The sequence below is a fragment of the Heliangelus exortis genome, chromosome 7 (assembly GCF_036169615.1).
Source record: "Heliangelus exortis chromosome 7, bHelExo1.hap1, whole genome shotgun sequence".
NCBI lineage: Eukaryota > Metazoa > Chordata > Aves > Apodiformes > Trochilidae > Heliangelus > Heliangelus exortis.
In genome coordinates this window covers 23,508,112-23,528,378 of record NC_092428.1, presented here as the reverse complement: position 1 = coordinate 23,528,378, position 20,267 = coordinate 23,508,112, and the positions used below count along the sequence as shown (strand labels likewise).

Genomic DNA, 20,267 nt, shown 5'->3' with positions numbered 1-20,267 from the left:
TTTACTGTACAAAATATGGACTGTTTTTTTTTATACCCTTCCACATGACAGCACAGGTGTTGAAGTTACAGTGAGAGAAAATGAACAGGGCCCAGAGGGAGCTGCAGAAATGTGGTTTAAGAGAAAAGAACATTGAGTGGGTCTTTAACAAACTTTGCACCCATGCTGGTTCCAGTTATCTTGAGTAATTTTAGAGTGATGAGTGATCTGGGAATTTCTGCATCACATGAGTGTAAGGTCCTATTTCCAGCCTTACAGGATCTTAGGATTATTAAAATCTCTGAGGCCAAGGAATGTGGGAGCCAAATTTGAATGCCTGTACTCACATCAAGTAACACATTCTGTTCAAGCTCTGCCACTGCCATCATCAGTGGGTGTAGCTAACAAATGAATCACTACTACAGAAGGAGAGATCTCAAACCCTGGTTTTCATAACTATAAGTGGTCCAGAGCTAAACCTCAGTTTGTGAACAGACTTCGAGATCAGCTCAGGAACTGGTGAGAGATGTCCCATGAATTGTGGGACATGTGACATCCATATGGGATGAGAACAAAAAGTTACTACCCAGTGATTAACACCAACACCTGGGACTAAGGAAAGAAGTCGAAGGCAAGAGCCAGGATACAAAGCCATGGATCAGAAGCAGAGCTTAGGACTTTGGTTTTGACCTGTGGGGAGTCATTAGAGCTGCTGCCTGCCAGAGCTACAGCAAAATGCACAGAGTGACTTGTGTGTCCATGACTAACAGAAAGGTCTTGAAAATTCACATCCCAGACTCATGAGTTCTGATGCAATTGTAATTTTCTCCTGGCCTTAAAGTATCTGTATCTGAGCTCTCTCAGAGAAAGTATAATTATTTGGAAAGGTCTCAGAAAGAAAAATAAGACCTCTCTCTGTCAGGCTGACTGATCCCATGAACCAGGTGAAGATTACAGTCTTCACAAATCCATTCACAGCAGCCTGAAAGATGAAAATCATGCTTTGAAGGCAAAAACATTCGACAAAGGCTGCCCCAGATAAAGCCAGATGCAGATAGTCCCATTTGATGAAGGATGCTTGCATGAACCCCTGATAACAAAAAATGAAGAGCAGCACAAATGAGCAACTTACCTCTAATTTTGGCAGCTCCCTATCATTATTTCACCTTTCCTGAAAGTTTTAATTAAGGGGCTCGATAATGTAGTATTTTAAAGACTGATGAGCTCCAGAGTAGTGGCTTATGTCCCTCTGAAACTTTTACCAATACCCACTTTCTCCCTCTTTCACAGCCTAATAAAAAGAAATCACAAAATTCCTGAGGCTAAAGTGTTCCTGCGTTTCTTTTTCTGTACACATCTTACAAGCCAGAACTTGTAAGCCATCACAGTGTGCAGCTTTAAAAAGAAAGAAAGGAAAAAAGAAAAAAAACAGGCAGTTAGGAGGAGTTAATATGTTCCAAAATTTCAACACTTCTGACCCCTGCAATATGAACTGGTTCAAATCTCTCACACTGAGTAAAACCTAATTCATTCTCTTGGAAAGTTTATCATCAATGGGATTCCACTGTCTCTGAGTGGAATGATTTCTAGGTTTATGCCACACAAGTTTTACCAATAGAAGACTTCTACATTACTTTAGAGAAAGAGACACTTGAAACACAGACTTTACATAATGTAGCATTAAAACCAGCATTCAAACTATGCAATCAAAAGACTTCTTGAAAAATAAGGTAGATTGTGGGAAATAATATAGAGGCTTGGGTGTCAGACAGAAACTTCCATTAACCATTATTACATGGTAGTAGAAAACAACACAGCCTCTCCTTCAGAAAGAGATCCTACTTTGTTCCCAGGTTAGCTCAGCCCTGGTGCTTCATCCTCCAAGAAAGTCTCTCCCCTAAGCTCAGCTGTGCTATTTGAAGGGTAAGGTACAAAGATTCCATAAGACCAGCTACTCTGCTCAATAGAAGGATACTCCTGCTGAGAATCTACACTCACCTTTGTCATGTGCACCTAGCATGAATAGTAAAATCAAAGGATTTGGGATACTGAGATCAGCCAACCATCTGCCAGCAGAACCAGAAGAACAGAACCAACTTCCCTTCCCTATGGAAATGTGAAACAGTAACGTGGTAAGAGAAGGTTCTAGATTTTTGATACACTTTGCAGATCTATGTGGCTCAGGAGATTTACTTTTCCTTGATGTTCAAAAACCCTCTTACACTGTCCAAAATCCACAGGCATACTAAGGGAAATCTCCAGACTTGGTGCCAGGTTTCAAATATCCAAGACTAAAGCTGTTTAGAGAGATGTGCAGAAGGGCCTAGATAATCTGAAAATGAGACACCCAGAAGGTGTCCATCTCCACTGCAACATGTCCAAATACTGTAAATCCCATCTATCAATATTTTGGGGCTGGTTTCCATACACGTTTAATGACACACAAGAGTTTCTATGAGAATTTGACCCTAATATATGTATGTATGCGTGTATATATGTGCATATACCATGCTTTTCAACTTGGAGTAAATTTCCCAAGTTGTGCAAGTCCTTTTTGTTTCTAACCTCTCAAAATAAGAGCCTCTGGTTCCTTAATATGATGATCTTTTTTGGTCCACTTATTTTAACATGTTCACAGATTCTGTAAATAATCATCTCTACATATTCACACACATATCATCAGGCATCACTGAACATAATAAGTTCAGTGTTAAGCTCCAAATCCAAGAAGAATATCGATAGGTTTTCTTTTTCCCTTTCAAGTTAATTCTTGGACCATCACATGGTAGAGAGAAGCTTGGAAAAGCAGCATCTGAAATGAAGGAGCCTGGAGATAGGAACTAAATTTGTTTAATCATCTGCTTTTAAGACATTCTCCCAACTTTGGAAACTGAAGCTTGTGAAATGAAGATAAAGTTACAAAGCAGATTTTTAGCAAACTGCAGACCTCAACAGTCAGGAGAAAGGAACTGGCTCCTCAGTGATAGATTTAAAGTATAGCCTGAATCACTTTTTCTCCCAGTGCAGAAGGAGACTGGTCAGAGTGGTTGGCTCTGCACAAAGACTGTGTCATAGGCTTAAGTAGCTCTCAGAAGGGTTGAAAAATAGGAAGTCTCATGATCATAGCTTTGTCATGGAAACACTGGGTAGTTTCTCTGTGTTACTGTAAGTAGGTATATAACAAAAAAGGAGGTTTGCAATTGTGAAAAGACTTGCACAGGTCTGTACAAGACACCATTGTTATGAGACAAGAAAGAGGTACAAACCTGGAGACTACAACACAGCAAGAGACGTACTATGGACTGAGTATGTGACATTGATGATGACCAAAACCAAGGGTAGCCAATGCTCAGATGAAGCAAAACAAACACTTTAAGTTAGATTATCTTCTCCACTCCATGACCTGCCCAAAGCAAGCAAAGCCTGAGGGCACAACTCACCAGTAAAACCTGTTTGGAGTCACCCGCTCCTGCATTAGCTGCCATTTTCTTCCAAAGTCCATGGAGCTGTACAGCTGAAAGACAAAGGCAAGAAGCATAAACTTTGAGGAAGAAAAGGAAGGACTACTGTTAAATAAAGTATTGAAATCAGCTCAGATTAAAGAACAGGAATGGTCTGTCTTGCACCATTATTGATCAGCCTTGCTGCCAGGGAAGGCCAATAAACCAATCACCTCCCCCCAGGTTTAATCCAGACTGAGCTCCTGAGGCTCAAAAGCAGGTTGGTTCTTCCAAAACCTTTTCAAACATTTCTGTCCTTCCTGATTCCTGTTGTCAGCCCTTTCACTTCAGCTGGCATATGACAAAGCTGGCAGTCTCCCCAGCTTTTTCAGCCCAACAGGAAGCAGGTGATTGATGACATATAAATTCCTAACATTAAATAGAATGAGAGACAAATTAGATTTGTTATCCAGGCCATGATGCGGTAGGAAGTGACCCAATACCCAAGGTCATGCTGCACTTAGTTTTTATGGTGTGGATTACATCTCCTGTGTGGGAAAGAAGAGGGAATTGCTCCTGATTCACAACTTTTATGTTCAGAACAAGGTCTAATTTTGAGATAAGTTAGAGATTGATCTATTCATTAGTTAAACACTAAATATAGTGAAGTGGCTCTTCTTGAAAGCCAAATTTTCAATGTGATGATCGTTAACAAATGGAGCAGCTGTACTGTAACTAAATTTCTGTGCAATTCCACACTAAGTCTTAGATGTAAGTTCACCTCATACATACCCTGCTTAATACCACAAACACTACTCTCCATATAATTAGTTCATTACCCATAATCCAGTCATTCATAATCAATGCATATGTAAGCTCTTTTTCTCCAACACTGAGCAAGTTTGGTTCTTTAGAAAAAAAAATACACTTTGAGAAATAGCTACTCTGCTTTACAACTAATTCACAAAGGAAGAAATAGCAGCCAGTGTTTTGAACAGGATTTCAAATAAATTTCATCTAAAATAAATTCTGGCCTAATAAAATAAGGGTTGATTGCTGGTTACGGATGTAGAAAATAGAGCCAAGAAACTTAAATGTTTGTAGTATAAAACTGTAGGTCCTTAATGGGAAAACGAGATCATTTGAGTAAAGGTTCTGTATTTTATTTGATTTTGTGTAACTGGATTTACAAATCAGAGGCAGGTTTGTGTTCAGATTAGAAGGGTTCACAGCCTAGTGTTGCGTATTATGGCACAGCTATGATGGATGGCTAAGTGTGACTGGGAAGATAAAATGTATGTGCTTGCACTGCATATTAAACTTTATTGAATGGACAGTACCTTTGGCCACAGAGATCCAGCTGCCACACCAGAGCTGGACCATGGAACAATTTACAAATGTGATTGGAAAGGGCTGTTTGAGCAGTGTCCAAAGCCTGAGGCAGCTGATGAATTCTTACTATGTTTGTCCTCAACTCTGCAACCTAACCACTGTATAGCTAGCAAAAGGAAACTCAAAAACTGAAATTCAGACCCCATCAAGTATCTAACAGAACTGCTGTGTAAAGACAAAAGATTCAGTCCATTGCATTTATGTCAATGGGAAGTCCATTTTCTGCCAATGACAGCTTAAGTGAATAAAGTACACCAGGAGAAAAGAGATGGAAGCAGGCATCCTGCAATATTCATGTCAAAATGAACTCTTGTTATGTAGATGTCACTGGGCTTGTGGTAAGAAGTATTAGGAAAGATTTTCTGCCTCCTGTTTTTCAGGTGATCAGGCATGATCCGAAAATTCTGATTTGGCCCTATTTCTTTGGCACTGTCAGTAGGAAAGGTAAGATACTGCACGAAAAGCCTACATTATCTGGGCTTCCTCTGCTTTTCTGGTCAATCAGTCACAGTTCCTTCCTCTGCCTCAGAAGGAATTCTCCATAGATACCAAATAAAGCATTGCTTAGCCCTTTTAAATAAAGGAGCCAGGAAATGAAAATTCCTTCTCCAAATTTGAGCATAGACTTACAAAGTCAACATGAAGCCCATGCACGAAGAAGGCAAATAGCAAGTGCTTATACAAACAGCATCACATCCTTCCTTCTAAAGGAACATCCAGATTTTTAGAAACAGTAATTGAAAGTCCACACTCCAAGAGGCAAAACTGTACAGTGCTACAAGTCTGCCTTGATGATTTCTTGAGTCATCTGACATGGTTTTACACATACAAGGACCTCTGCACCAGACTCTGTGGCAGCAGCTGCATCAAGCAGCTCTGCTGTCCTCTCCATTTCCTGACTGAGCCACTGTGCTTGTACCAGTTCCCTGCTCCAGGCACCCAAGCCTCACTTCACTCCTCTTCACAACCCAGTGCAAGTGGGACTAAGCATCCTTATTGTTTCCTGTAGTGGCCTAACCATTCTCACCATGAGAGGAAAGGATTAGAAAAATACATCAATTTCATTAGATTCTCTTTTAGCTTTCACCCCTAATATTTCCTTTTCTTTTGCAGCTGCGTAACAGCAGCAGCTACAGACAACTCTGTGGTATGAAGCACAACCTTTTTCTAACTACTCATCTCTCCCACAATGTCTTGTGCAGGGAGCACCCTTCCCTCTATCAATTTTAAAAAAAACAGAGACAAACAGTTGAGTATTTTTTCTCCTCTTCTTTCTATTAAAGCTCAGACAGACTAACTGACGGTAGAAAGAATAAATTGAATTTGCAGCCTTTATGTGATTTCAGATAAAGAAATAAGAAGGATATTATTCAGTTCAAGAATTTTACTTATTTATTCTCCTGCCTATTCTAGGTGTCAACTTCAAATTTTAAATAGATGATTGGGTCTTAAAGCTGTAATGGCAGAACAAATTCCTTAAAGATCACTCTGGCCCGGTTCACTTGTATAGTATTATTTACAGATGCAAATGTAAGGGATAATGTTGAACTACTAAATAAAATATACAATAAAGTACACATTAAAATTGAATTTATATTATCCCTTTCAGTTCATCTCCCTTCACAGAAGAGATGCTTTTAGAAAAGACAACAAAATTAGTGGCAAGTACAGCAGATTTCAATAGACATTAATTTGTCCTAAGGCTGAATGCTAAGCAAAGGAAAGAAATGAGGTTTGTTTGTTTAGTGTCAAGATTTTCCCTTTTTAAAGGACTCTTTTTCCCTTTTTCTCTGGCTCTTTACTGATTAATAATCTCTGCCATTTCCACCTCCCAGAGCACTCCAACACATTGCTTCAAGAGGGATGGATGTCAATGTACTAGGGGGGTGTACTGCAAGGTTATGCCCTTTTTGCAGCCTCCTGGTGTTATGTGACCTGCTCTGACAAATTAAAAATAAACAGTGTTATTGGTCTTTATGTTTGCATGGGATGGCCTTGTGCCTTGACACAGCTAGAAAGTGGCATGCAGAGGACTTGACTAAGGGGCATTTAGGAAGCAGGACTCAAAAAAAGGACAAAGTCCTGGCTCAAGGCAAGGGTGACAAAATTATTTTTTTAAACTTGAAAATAAACTCAGAACCCTGCATCTACCACAGTTACCTCACTAAACACAGCCACACACTAAGCTGATCCCAGCAAGCCCTGCACCTATTTGAGCGGACAGGTTCCAGAAGCTGAGTGCTTAAGCACCTCTTGAAAGCTGAGGTCCTTTTGAGAACAAACAGAGAATTCCACACCCAGCCTACTTGAATGATGATTATGAATCTCATCTACCCTTGCAGGACAAGGGTTTTTACTGGGCATGGCCCTAAAATTCCTGCTTACCCACAGGCTGGCATGGGGCACTGCCACAAGGAAGATTTAGAAAGGTGAAGGAACCAGCATTTTGTGTCAAATAAATATAATTTGTAATGTCCTCTCAGCCCTCATGAAGCACCTGAAATATTACCCTGAAAGCATCATCCTAACCATGCTATCAGTATCCAGGAGCAGTTCTGCTTTTACACCTGGCTTTGACACCTACCCTTATCAGATGCAGTTTTTGAGAATGGGTACTGAGCACTGGGGAAAATCTGCCTCTGCTCAGGAGCTTAGTTAGATCTACCATTAAAACAAACAAACAAACAAACAAACAAAACCCACAAACCAGAAACAAAAAACCAACCAACCAAAACAAAACCACAAAAAAACCCTGCAACCAAACAAAATGAAACAAAAAACCCAAGAAAACCAAGAAAACCCAACAGTTGAACATCAAGAAGGTAAATAGCAGATGTTTATCCAAACAGTATCACAATACTCCATGCTCAAGTACTGTAGCACCAGAAATATCACACATTCATCTCTTCTTCCAAGAACACACAGTCTGTGTGAGGAAAGACCTTGGCAGCTCAGTTGATATACAACTTTATTTCATCACAGGCCAAAATCTTAATTCATGCTTGTCTTGCTCAGCACAGCTCTGAGTCATAAGGATATTACACATTACAGGCAGAATTCTGCTTCTTCAAATTCTAAGGATGCTTGCCACATTTTATTTAACATCAGCATCACTTCTGAGATAAGCAGCAAGCCCCTTAAAGAGAAAGCTCTGTCCTTGGTGTCAGATCCTGTGCTACTAACATGTGCAAAATGACAAAGTCAGAACTCCAGAGCTGGAAAAGAAGGAGTTTACACTTAAGCACACAGAGTGTTGCAAATAAAGAGTATCTCCATGCTGCTGCAGTTCTCCAGTACAAAGTCTCAGAGTGACACATTCTGCTGGTCTGCTTGGACGATCTTGTATGAAGCTGGGGTAATTTCTTGGGTGTTTTGTTGCTTTTTCCAATGACAGGTGGCAAAAACCACAAAAGGATGATTTTTCTCAAGCAGTCAAGCTTCCCAAACTGGAGCAGTGAGAGAAACTGGCCTGCTTAAACATCTCTTATGGAGGGAGGTGAGAAGAAGAAGTAATGAAGGAAAAAGATGGAAACCACAGGAAGAGATTCAGCCCCCTGATATTACTCATCTATAGCTGAGTTAGTCACCAAGGCTCATTTTTCAAACACACAAGAAACAAGCTCAAAAAAGGCACATCTAAAGCACAATTCCTAAATCAAAATACACTCCACAATGGATTGTTACTCATGCTTTAGACGCCTACATTTCTCTCCACAGATACTAAAATAAATCTACTTATTTTAGTGCTGCACCCCACCACAGACAGATGATTTAGTTGAAATGGATTTCATGTTAGGTTTCCTGTTCCCAAGTTGACTCACTTGGTCTTCATGGGACAAAAAGGAGGAAGACTGAAGTTTTGGTACAAGCTGAAGAAAGGCCAAACATACAATAGCCTTGGGACACTTTACCACAGCAAAAGGCACACTGAAGATATAAGGTATACATTGAGAAGCAATACCTGGCAGACTAAAGAAATTTAGAGAACTTTGATATTTGTTGAGTCTCTTGCTCAAACACAGAAGAAGAACTGGGTCATCAGGAGCATACATAAAAGAGTTATATCCAAATAAAATAAAATACTCTTTGTTGCTATGAAATCAGGTTTAGTGGCCTAAGCAAACATCTGGAGAGAATCTCCATAGTTCCCTGTCTGTCAGCCAACCCTGTGGAGTTTGCAAATAATGGTATGAGATAAAGTGAAGAAAAAAAGCTGGCCTATATGTACTTAAAGGAACAAACAATTTATTGCACCAAAAATTATACTTCCCCAGACAATATATCCAGCTGATGATAGAATGATGTATTCAGTTTAACCCAGCAGGGTGAGAACAGGCCTAGGGGTAATTCCTGGGCAGCAGCTGACACATGGAAACGTGATGCCAGAGGAGGGGTAGATTAGTCTGGAATTCCATGTCCTAGGAAGAGCAAGATGCTGAGCAGTACCTTGGATTGCTTGCATGGAAAGATGGCTCTGATCACCAAAAACCACAAAAGCAAACTAACACTTTCTCAGCCAGAGCTGGTGGGAAATATAAGATGTGTGGAGGGTTCCTGCCAAACAAATCAAATCTGGGACAAGAGAAAAATAAAATTAGGTCAATATTTCTGTAGTAAATTGGACTGCATGCTAGTGATCTGTGAAGATCTGAAGAGTAATGCAGAAAAAGCAAGTCTGTTGCAGGGTCTTAGGAGGGAAAATGACCACAATCACTGGAAAAAATTTAGAGGCTCAGAAAGGAAGAAAAAGTTGTAAACCACTCAGAAAAATTGCAAGGTATGTCTTACTCATCCTCTAGACTTCTGTGTTACAGAAGGAATTGCAAAAGGAGAAGGTGCCATCATTAACATTTCAGAAAGTTAATTTGTAGAAGAAAAGTAAACTGGAGGAAAAATTCCCAATACTTTTCAGCCTTGAGAGTACAGAAAAGAGAGGCGATGGCTGACAACAGATAGGACAGAGATGACCTCTCACATGGAAGAAGAGAACCATATGCAACAAATACAAACCACAGTGAAAATGGTTCAGATTACATCAATAAGATTCTGACTAAAGACACATTGAGCAGCCCAGTGGTGCAGGAGAAGCATTTTGCAAGATCTTGGAACAATGTTCTGTATAGAATGGGCGGCCCTCACTTTACCCAGTGCAAAGAAATACCACTTTTCCACACTTAAAATTAGACAGAGGGAGGATTTAAGAAGGTTGTTCTTACTTAGCAAAAAAAGAAAACAGAAAAATAAAGGAGTCTGTACCACAGGAAATAACTACCCCGGCAAGTGAAAGAATAGGGGTAATGATTGCATTTCTCCCTGTTAAATTTCTGTCATTTAACTCTGAAATAACACTTACCCTTACTCAACTACTGTAAGAATACTCCTGACAGTCAGGTCCATCCAGTCACCATGCTGTTCACTTGCTGAATTTAGAACACACATCCCAAGCTGCCAAAAAATTTCCTTCTTTTTTCCTGTTTTATTGTTTCATCATTTGAAAATGGTGTCTTTTTCCCTCAGCTTCATCTGAATCCCTGAGACACTATCTTCCTATAACTCCTAACTCATACAAATAGATATCAGATTCCTGAATCCCAAGGAATTCAAATTTGAATAGTAAACTCTTGATTAGCCAAGACTGACCCAAAGAAATCCAACCAATTCCCACAAAACACAAGCCACTTCCCCTTATTAATCCATTTGAGATACCATAAAATTGTGTGTTTCTTCCTTCTCATGGCCCCACATGCTAAATCCACTCGTGGAGACCACCAGCAACAATACCACAGGCACTGGCACAGTGTGTCTTTAGGAGCAAAGCAGACTGTGAAGCCCCACCAGAGCTAAGCAACAAAAGAAATCTGACAGCATCAACACAAACTGCATAAGAAGACAGACAGGATAGATTTGGCATGGCCATGAAGACAGTGTTTGATACTACAAAAGCATGTCCTGCTTCTGTATTACATCTCCCATATTACCTTCCTTATCTGTCTTTCATCCCTTCTTTGAGGAGAGATGAATACCTCTCCCTTTCACAGCACCAGGATATCATTTGAGCTGTGGGGTCTATCCTATAGTCCCCTTTCTCAGGTTTTCATGTGAGGCAGGAGATGTTATTTGCAACAGAACAGGGACAGGACTCGGGTCTACCACACCTCAGCTGGGTGGCTGAAACCAGGTCAGAAGCAATCCCTTCCAAGGAAAGGGTCTTATTATTCACAGTACGAGAGGCTGCACGCAAAGAGAGATTACTCAGGGCCCTCCTCCATTTCCCCTGTGCCACCATTCCTCTCAGTATGGGGCTTAGAGGGAAATCTCTGTACTGTCAAACAGTTACCATCAGGGGACACAAAAGCTAATGTCACCTTCAGGCTGATGAGCAACTCAAGAACAATCATATCTGTGCTTGTTCCATTCAACTCCTTCCAAGCAAAATACCTGCCCTTGCCACCTTGCTTTGCTGGGGCTCCAGAAGAACCATGATCTGAAAGTGCTACTGGGCCTTTAGAAAAGGGAAAGAAGAGCTTCTCACCCTCTTCTCGTGCCACAAGCAGATGGAAATCACAGCTCAGGTAAGGCATCCTTGAACAGCCTAAAAACCTAAAAATAAATCCTGCTTTTCAAGCCAAAAAGATGAGTGTAACAGCTGGTGGAGCCGAGTTTAGGAGGAGGAAGTCTACCAGCACTCTATGGACTTTGTTTACACGAAGTTGTAAAAACTGGTAATTGTCATGAAAACAAGTTGAGCTGCTTATCTCTCTGCTTTGATTTGCTTTCCAGGAGCGATTAAAGGCTGCATCAAGATTCCTCATTACAATTCAAGGTTCATCTTAAGCAGAATACAACCAGATTGTCTTAGGCATAGAAAGAGAATGTGTCCACACACTGTGGCTGAGACCCACCAGAGCTGCTCATTTATTTCCCTACAGATGTACAGTGGAAGGAGCAGTGGAAGCAGAATATTTTGATGAAAAACTGGTCCAGAGATAAATTAAATACTAAATATATTTCTATCATCTGTCTCACATAGAAAGGGGAAAAAACAAAACAAAACAAAACCAAAAAGGATCAAAAGCCGTGAGGCATGTTTATAATGAAATATTTCACATGAAGGCTGGCAAATGCCTTCAGTCTTCTGTCTTCAGACAGAAGAAATTAAGATTCCACCCCACCATTGTAAGAAACTGGTCAAGGATCTGCACAAAGCTCCAACACTTCGGAAACATTTGACTTCGTGTTGTAATTGCATAACCTATATCCTGTTTATAATAAAACCAGGTCAGTTAAGGCAGTGCACTGATGTCACGTTTCATGGTTTTACAGTTTAAAAAAATGCTTTCACCTGATGGGTCCACTCACAACAGTGCAGTTTTATTAGACCTGATGCTCAAAGCAAGAGTTGCTTCTTTCTGCTTCTCCACTTCACCTCCAAGAAAAAGAGGAAAGTAGATTAAACTGGGGAAAAGTCCACTCGAAAACCATCACATTTCACTTCATCTTAAGCCTGATTTGTTCTGAGCAGACTCAGCCAAAAATTCACCTCTGTTGAGAACACATCATATCTTTTGCTTTTGTATTGCATGACTGGTTTGTAGTGGAACAAAAAGTCCAGATACAGCTGCAGCAGAAGCAGTGACACAAAGGAGTATCACTAAAGAAGTTAAGGCATGCTTCAGTCCTGGGTGAAAAACAGGTTCTCTTTTTCCTACTTTCTTCACACCCACAGAAATGATGGAGTGGCTCAGAACCAAGATGAAAAGTATTACTTTCTGGGATTTTTCTAAAAATGAGAATGTGAGAAAAACCACATGTCCATTTTGGTCAGTCAAAACACATTTCAATCATTTCAAAATAATTTAGCTTAAAAAACTTATAAAAGCTACTATAAATAGAAATGCCATTTTACAGAAGGCTAAATTTTTGACTGCTTGCTTATTCCTTTCTTTGTGACATTTTAATCACTCAAAACCAGCTTGAGAGTCTGGGAGAGAGCTCATGTTGAGCCACTGATTGTGAGTGAGCCACTGTTGCCACTGACCACCTCCTGATGAGTGTTCTGTTAACAAGTCTTATTGAGAAGTAAAAGGAGAAAACACCCAGAAATCAAAAAACCCTGTTTCTAGACTCTGAGAACAGATTGAGCCATGAGACAAAGCCAGGAACATGCCATGCAGGGGCAGTTTCCCACATCAGGGGTGTAGAGCAGAGAGCAGGACACAGAATGGAGCAAGGATGAAGAACATGGATGGGAGGGACACTACTGGGACTGTGAAGAAATCAGAACTGGATGCAGGTGGCAGAACTGCTTCCAGGGTCTACAAGATGTACCAGGAGCTATCTTTACTCCTCCACTGGCACCCAATATTCTCACCCAGAGGCTGAGGGGGGTGTTCCTGTTGTCCCCAGCTGCTGCTTCACTCTTTTTCCCTAGGATCAGTGACAGAAGACTGAATCAGTTCTAAGGGCTGCTGACATTGCTCCCTTCAAGCCAGGCTGGTCACTTTGCCCAGCTTCTTTTCAGCTTAAAAATCATTAGGCAGTTTTTGACCTGAGGTCTGTGCTAACTGGATCCACCAACCACGTGGATTTAGCTAATGGGGCCACAGAGGTCACCCTGTGCCATGGAGCTCTGTGCCCTCCCTGCCCAAGAGGAAAATCTTGTTTGTCCCTGGGGTCTCCACACTGCAGCCCTTTAGAAGCCCTTCCTTACACTCTGGAAGTTTAACAATAAGGGGAAATAAATGGGAACCACATGTCTAATGGGAAGATTTTTCATTCAAATGTGCTTTATGGTGTGATATATGCCTTTAATTACAGTGCAAGTGTCTGGGTACATTCCTTGCTATTACAGACCAATCTTTCATGTTTATGGAGCATACAATGGGCAAAGCAGAAGAGGCTCAGCCATTAGCCAGAGTGGGACATAAAGCTATAATCACATGCTCAGATCCTACCCTTCTTCCTTTATAAGCCTTGTGGCATGTATCTATATGGTAACCTCTGTATTATACAAAGCAATATGTAATGGAAGAGGTTTTTTTCAAAACACTGGAAAGAAGATTATATATCCCCAAAACACCTTCCAAATTCGTATTAGATTTTACTGAACTATTTCTTTATGTGGAAAAAATGACAACTTTGAAAGGGTATGCACAGGCATTAATGAAAAGGTTTTTTCCAACTGCATTCCAAACAGCATTTTATTCTGAGATGTAATTGTTGCTCGTGTAAAAAATTCACAAGGCTTGAAAGAAATAAATATTATTTGGGCTCCAGCAGAACATGTCATTTTGGTAAAATTAAAGCAAGGTGGTTTTCTCCAGATTAAATCATGTGATTTAACACATACACCTGCCATCCAATTCAGCTTTAGTTTTCCCTTCATCAGCTTTTTTGCAGGCAAGGGAAGCTACTCAAGACAGTTCCCAAGTTGTGTGTTCCCAGCACCCTGCAGACCCTGAGCAGACACACACATTAACCTAATTTAGCTCAAACAGGTGAAAATACTGTAAAGAAAAGCTGCTCCCACTTGTGGCTGAGGGTAGGAGTCCATTCTCCTCATCCAGTTCTCATCTCACCAGCTGAAGAGCAGCAAACTTCACAGTTGCATTAGACCTGCAACCCGCTTCAAAGTGGTGCAACTCTATTTCTTCAAGTCAAAGCAACCTCACAACTGTTCACATTCTTTGACCTTTGTTCACATTCTTCGACCTTTGTTCACATTCTTTGACCTTATTCACCCTACAAGGATATTGTGCCTTCTCAGCCTGAAGGCACGGGTTCTGTCAGGCTTTTACAATGTAAGGAAGAGATTGCTGCAAAATGTTTAATGACCTCTAAATCATACCTCCCCTAAGAGAGGGATCTTATCAGATTTCAAAAGCTCACAAGCTTCTCTTGCCATCCTCAGGAAAAGTGAGAAAACACCAACACAGAACTGGCCCATTGCACCAAGCACATTTCCTGTAAGCACCCAAAATCAAGGTGAGCAAAGATTGAGCTATAAAAAAGATACAGGCAGCTCCAATTAATCCTGCTCAGATCCCACCCTTCCCTGCTGCTAGAAACCATTTCAGCCACTCAGCACACACACACAGTAACAAAGCTGTGAAGCTGGAGAGGGGGTTTGCTCAGTGCTCTTCACACATCAGCCCAGCAGCTCCCTGAGCCAGTGCTGGGCATTCAGAGCAGCTCAACGTCAACTCCCCATGAGAGGTTTCACCAAGTCTGAGGCAAAGATACATACAGCAAGAAATGCACCACAGGCACAGGTGCCAGATAACTTGGAGGGAAGTTGGGAAAAACTAATAATGGGAGTGACCCAAGGAGAGAGATTCCAAGAGCTGAATGTGCAGAATTTCTCCAGGGATTTTAAAAAGGAAACAGCCTGTATGTGAAGGGCATAGCCCCAAGGAAATGGGAAGCTGTGAAGGTTGGCATGGGTGAGAAGGCAGAGACAGAAATTTCTAATTTTTAAAAACCTCTCCTAAATACACTTCTAAGACAGTTCAATGCAAGTGTTGCAGCCACTATCCTTTAATAATTTCCTTCTAATTTTATCACTGGTGTCTTACTTTTCATGTCAATGTAGTCTGCAAAAGAGATCAAAGGACCTTATTCTCAGCTCTGCCTGTATGGAAATCCCTAAGTCAGTAAGGATTCCACAACTGCCACTTCTCTGGATTTATTGTAGCTTGATTCTCCTTCTTGGGCCTTAAAACGTATTTTTAAGCTACCATAACACACCATGCTGCTTTCATCTCTTTTTGTCATATAAATGCCATGAAGCCATTCCTGAAAAGATCCTGCACTGGGGGAAATCCCTCTCTGGATAATTCTGGACCCCACAAAAAAGCCTATACTCTATACTGCCTGGGACCAAGGCCAGACACTGGACAAAACCAGCACAAAGAAAAGCCCACTGCAGTAAATGGGAGTCTTATGCCTCCCAAAAGAGGTGAGTGTGAAATGACTTCTATGAGTAAAAATTATACAAATAAAGTAGAAAACTCCAGCTTCTTACAGTGTTGAAGATGCAGGCTTAGCAAATATTATCTCCTACTTGAACACCCTAATTCTTGTATTATTGTCTGCAATTGACTTTTTTAGGCCATCTTCCTTACCACATGCTTGTCACATCCTGTTCTTTAATAAACTAAGAGTGCAAAAATTAAGATTAAATGGCCTATATGTCTTGATTTACCGGATGCCTCAAGTGCTAAAGCAAACTTGCTTCCCTGAGCTTGAACATATTATTCAAAAAGAAACTCTCAGATCCTTTCAAGCCTTACTCTCCTACTCCCCGGGAAGCTCCAGTGTCTACCAGGGGCTCTGCTAACTTTAAGATGACCTCCAGTACTTCTCTTTTTATAACACTTTTAAAATACTGTGGGCAACTCAGTCCAGCTCTAGACAGACAAATTTCTCACTGGGCAATCTATGCACGGAACCCAGGAAACTATTGAAGGCAAAAGCAGAGTCTGCCAAACACAGGCTCTTTTAGGAACACAGCTGAGACAGAGATCACATGTAGGAAGGGGATTCAAGTCTGGGAAGGTCCAGGGGAATATCCCATTCTTCATCCTGAGCAGCAAATAAGTCTCATGGAAGAGAGAGATTGAATCCTCCCTGTACGTCACAGGGATTGAGTTCACCCTGATCCAGAGGTGCAAAGGAGACTGACAGTACCACCCATGCACCAGCAGGAAGGGCAGCATACGGATGTTTAGAGGAGGAACACAAATGAACAGCATCATTGTAAATGCCAGACACCATCAGGAACAATTTAGCTTGACAGTTGTAGCAGAAACTGTCACTGCACCAAGGCATCACTGCCAGAAAAATCACCAAATGAAAAACTCGCATGTTTCAGGGATCCTCTAGGGCTGCTGGGCATACACCATTTACACTGTCATCTCTGATTCATCCATCACCCATTTCCTGCAATCAAACTGTGGAAGATTGTACCTCTAGAATAAATGAATTTGCAATTGCAGATCATGCAAGAAAAAGCAAGCTCTTATCTAACCTCTCTCAATGCCTCTCCAGGTTTCTATATATTATGTGGTGTCTGCATTTAAGCTATTTATCCTATTTAATTCAAACTCTAGATACCTTCAACCTGCTCACCCTTACTGAGCAGGGTGATTAATAATAATAAAAGAAAAACAGAACACATACAGAAAACTCAACAACAATAAGAAAATCTGATCCAAGGTAAAAACAATAGTCAGCAACAAGTCATCAAACTTGATATAAGGTAATTTTAATTCCTGAAGTTAACCAGTGTTCACAGTGATGGTATAGCATAATCCATAAGGTAAGGGGAGGCTGCAGAAGCAAAATAAAGCAGCCTTCTCCACGCTGTCAATAGAGGAGAAAACCAATTCATCTGGCTAGGGCACACTGGATGTGATTTTGCAGCAGAAGTTTCAGGTTTGTCACATTCGTGTGGTTGGTATCAAGATCAGCTGACCTGAAGCAAGCAGAGTGTCAGTCAGAGGACAAAACCAGAATTCTGTTTTGGCAGCAAAACTTTCAATGATGTTGTTTTCTTACTATATGGCAGGAAAATCCCCTTGGGTACTCTGTATTCTACTACCACGTTATTTGTACGTGCTGTGATCTCTTGAACACTGCCTGTATAAAATGCTTCCAATTCTACCCTCAGATGGTTTATGGTCAGTGACTTTCTGGCAGAAAGGAGATGCCAAAGTAGAAGGCTGTGGGGAGGATGTTTTCTTACTTTTGCACTACCACAGCCCAAGGATTTTCTATATACATTTAAGTTTTTTTGTTTATCAGTTGTCCCTTTCTCAAAAATACCACCCTTCATATTGCTGCTTCAGCTCCTCCTTTTATAATACGCATAATACTTCAGATGTGCCAAAATTTTACTGCATCATGCCCTTACTTCCATTTTATTGCCACCCAGGGTCCTATAAAAATCAATTGAACACAAACCTAAGTAATTTTATTACACTGGAAGAACTTCTTGTAACTGCCACAAAACTATGGAGGGGCTTCTGCAAAACTTGAAAAATGCACACAAATATGTGCACATCCCATACACACAGGCCACCAGCCTTCTCCCACACATCCTATGGAGTGCACAAATAAGCACCAAAATGCACCTAAAGACACATTTCAATGATGAATAAAGATCTCTCTTAAAAGCATAAAAGACCAGCCACAGTAAAGTGCTAAAATCAGGAGATATGTAAATCTAGGCACTTTTTTTACCTTTTTCTTTAGAGATAAAGCTTTTAGTTTTATTAACTGTGAAGAAGCATTTGAAAACCATGATTTTCAAATTTTCTTCAATCACAGATGCATCAAAAGAAATGTAAGAGAGGACAGCTGAAATCTTTCCAATAGCTTACTGATTTTTTTCTGTCAAACTCATCAAACAACCTTTCAAAGATCAATTTGTGACTTCTAAAAGCTTGGGATCACTAGTTCCAAGACACTAGACCAGAAAATCCAGGCACTGGTCTCCTTTTTCACTACTGAAACAATGAGCATGAAAAGCTGAAACACATATTAGATTAGCATTGAACATACGGAAAATTTGAACCATCTGTGCCTACATGGGGACAAAGACCCAACACCCGTTCCTCTGGAACTTTAATAATATTATTGACTACATGCAGGTTTTTTTTCAGAAGGAAAAAGAAAAAATATTAAAAAAAAAAAAAAAAAAAAAAAAAAAAAAAAAAAAAAAAAAAAAGACAGGGAACAAAAAGAAAGAAATCACTTTTCATACATTGAGGCTGAACAATGGAAGTTCCTTAACATAAGTAAGTGCCTTAACATAAGCAATCAACTTGCACACAGGCAAATGAGACCAGGGAATCTGCACCTCTCAACAGGTAGATTTAAGGGGGAAATACTCTGTACACTGCAAGGAGTGAACTACATTTATCTTGTTGCCTTGAAGGAACAGAATAGCAAATGTGTTTTCAGGCCAGATACTCCAGATACTGCTGATGTAAATCAGCATTTCCCTGCCAAAATCAATCATGGTCCTGATCAATCAAAACCAATCAATTGAACCTACACTTAATTTCAGCTGCTACATGTGACTGCACAAATCTTTTGTAAACCAGCTTAGGTGGGCCATTAGATCAGAACATGGTTTCATTTTCATTCTGAAACCAAGGACTGGAGGCAGGGATGGTTTGCAGTGAGTCAAAAAGGGGAGGAGAGAGAGACAGAAAGAAATCTATTTGCAAAGGGCAATTTGAAACTCTAGGGCCACATACCAGCCTCTAGTAGAACAGAAATCTGTTTCAATAGTGACTAAACTATTTGAAATTAAACGTGTGAGCTTTTTAGTGTACTGCTGTGCTACAATACAGGAGAAGGGTCCCCTCTGCCCCGTGGCACATCTGCAACTACAGCACCTGCTGATGTGAAATTCCCACATGGGCTCCCCACCCCAACCATGCTGCCAGTTTCATCACAGTCCAAAACTTTGGGAGGCACAAAGCTAAAGATCTGTAACATTTCTACAGGGACATCTGAGCTACCATAAAGGAAAACAGAACAAGATTTAGGAAATCTGGGTGAGGTGGCAACTGGTTAGCTAACCTTGCAGAGGTCACTTTACCTCTCTGTGCCTCAACTTCCCTTCAGTCCCTCTCGCTGCCTCAAAGATTCTGCCTCTGTATTGGCAACCACCAGGCTGTAAGTTCTGAGCCATTTAAATATTCCTTGCTTGACAGTGGTAGGTAATGTGACCAGGACAAGACTGTGGGGATACTGGCACTACTGGGAAAACCAGGAGATTCCTCCTAGTTGTGGAAAAAAAGAGACCTTCTAAGAACAGCATGGTGCAAAAATCACCTGGGTATCCTGGGATTTACAAAACCTGTGCTTCACAGAAGAATGCTGGAGAGGAAATGTCAGCTCCTGACTGCTTTCTGTCTGGAGTTTCTCTTTGTTTGGTTTTCAGATATGCATCTCAGCTGTATAAAAAGATTTTTATAACATACTGGTAGGAATTAGATAAAATAATGGTGTCCCGTTAAATGGATGTGACATGCCCAGCAGGAAAACACTCACAGATATTTCCACATAGCCACAGACCCCCACTGAAATCCAGTCACAGATATTCTGTGTGATCTAAAGCCAGCCTGTAGTATCTGATGACCTGAGCCCTGCACATCCTCAATTGCAATGGAAAGCACAGCTACAAGAGCAGCTAGAATTAATACAGCAGCAAGAACTTTGGTCCTCAGCACTGCCAACTACATTCAAGGCTCTGTGTCAGGATCAGGACTGTACTCTTCGTAAGGGTTCCCAGCCCTGGATGGTTTACACAGCCCTCTTCCCAAGTATTAGCATTCTTTCTAGTTTATGCAAATATGCCAAAGGTACAGCAGCTGCTAACATGAAACTGAAGCACCCCTGCCTGAGGGGCAGTCTGCTAATCCCAGGCATGACTGCAACCTC

The 20,267-nt window shown here is 40.8% G+C and overlaps 1 protein-coding gene and 1 long non-coding RNA gene across 2 annotated transcripts in view; one reads left to right on the top strand and one right to left on the bottom strand.

Annotated features, from left to right (window-relative positions):
* The window catches only part of LOC139798541 (uncharacterized), a 215,021-nt gene extending 196,458 nt beyond the window's left edge, over positions 1–18,563 (top strand). The window contains exon 2 of the long non-coding RNA XR_011726849.1: positions 18,486–18,563. This is a non-coding gene — a long non-coding RNA (uncharacterized lncRNA). The remainder of the gene's footprint in view (positions 1–18,485) is intronic.
* SORCS3 (sortilin related VPS10 domain containing receptor 3) overlaps positions 1–20,267 on the bottom strand; it is a 278,055-nt gene that overhangs the window by 96,382 nt on the left and 161,406 nt on the right. Inside the window, exon 5 of the mRNA XM_071749349.1 lies at positions 3,420–3,493. Within this exon, the coding sequence (XP_071605450.1) occupies positions 3,420–3,493 (74 nt within the window). The remainder of the gene's footprint in view (positions 1–3,419; positions 3,494–20,267) is intronic.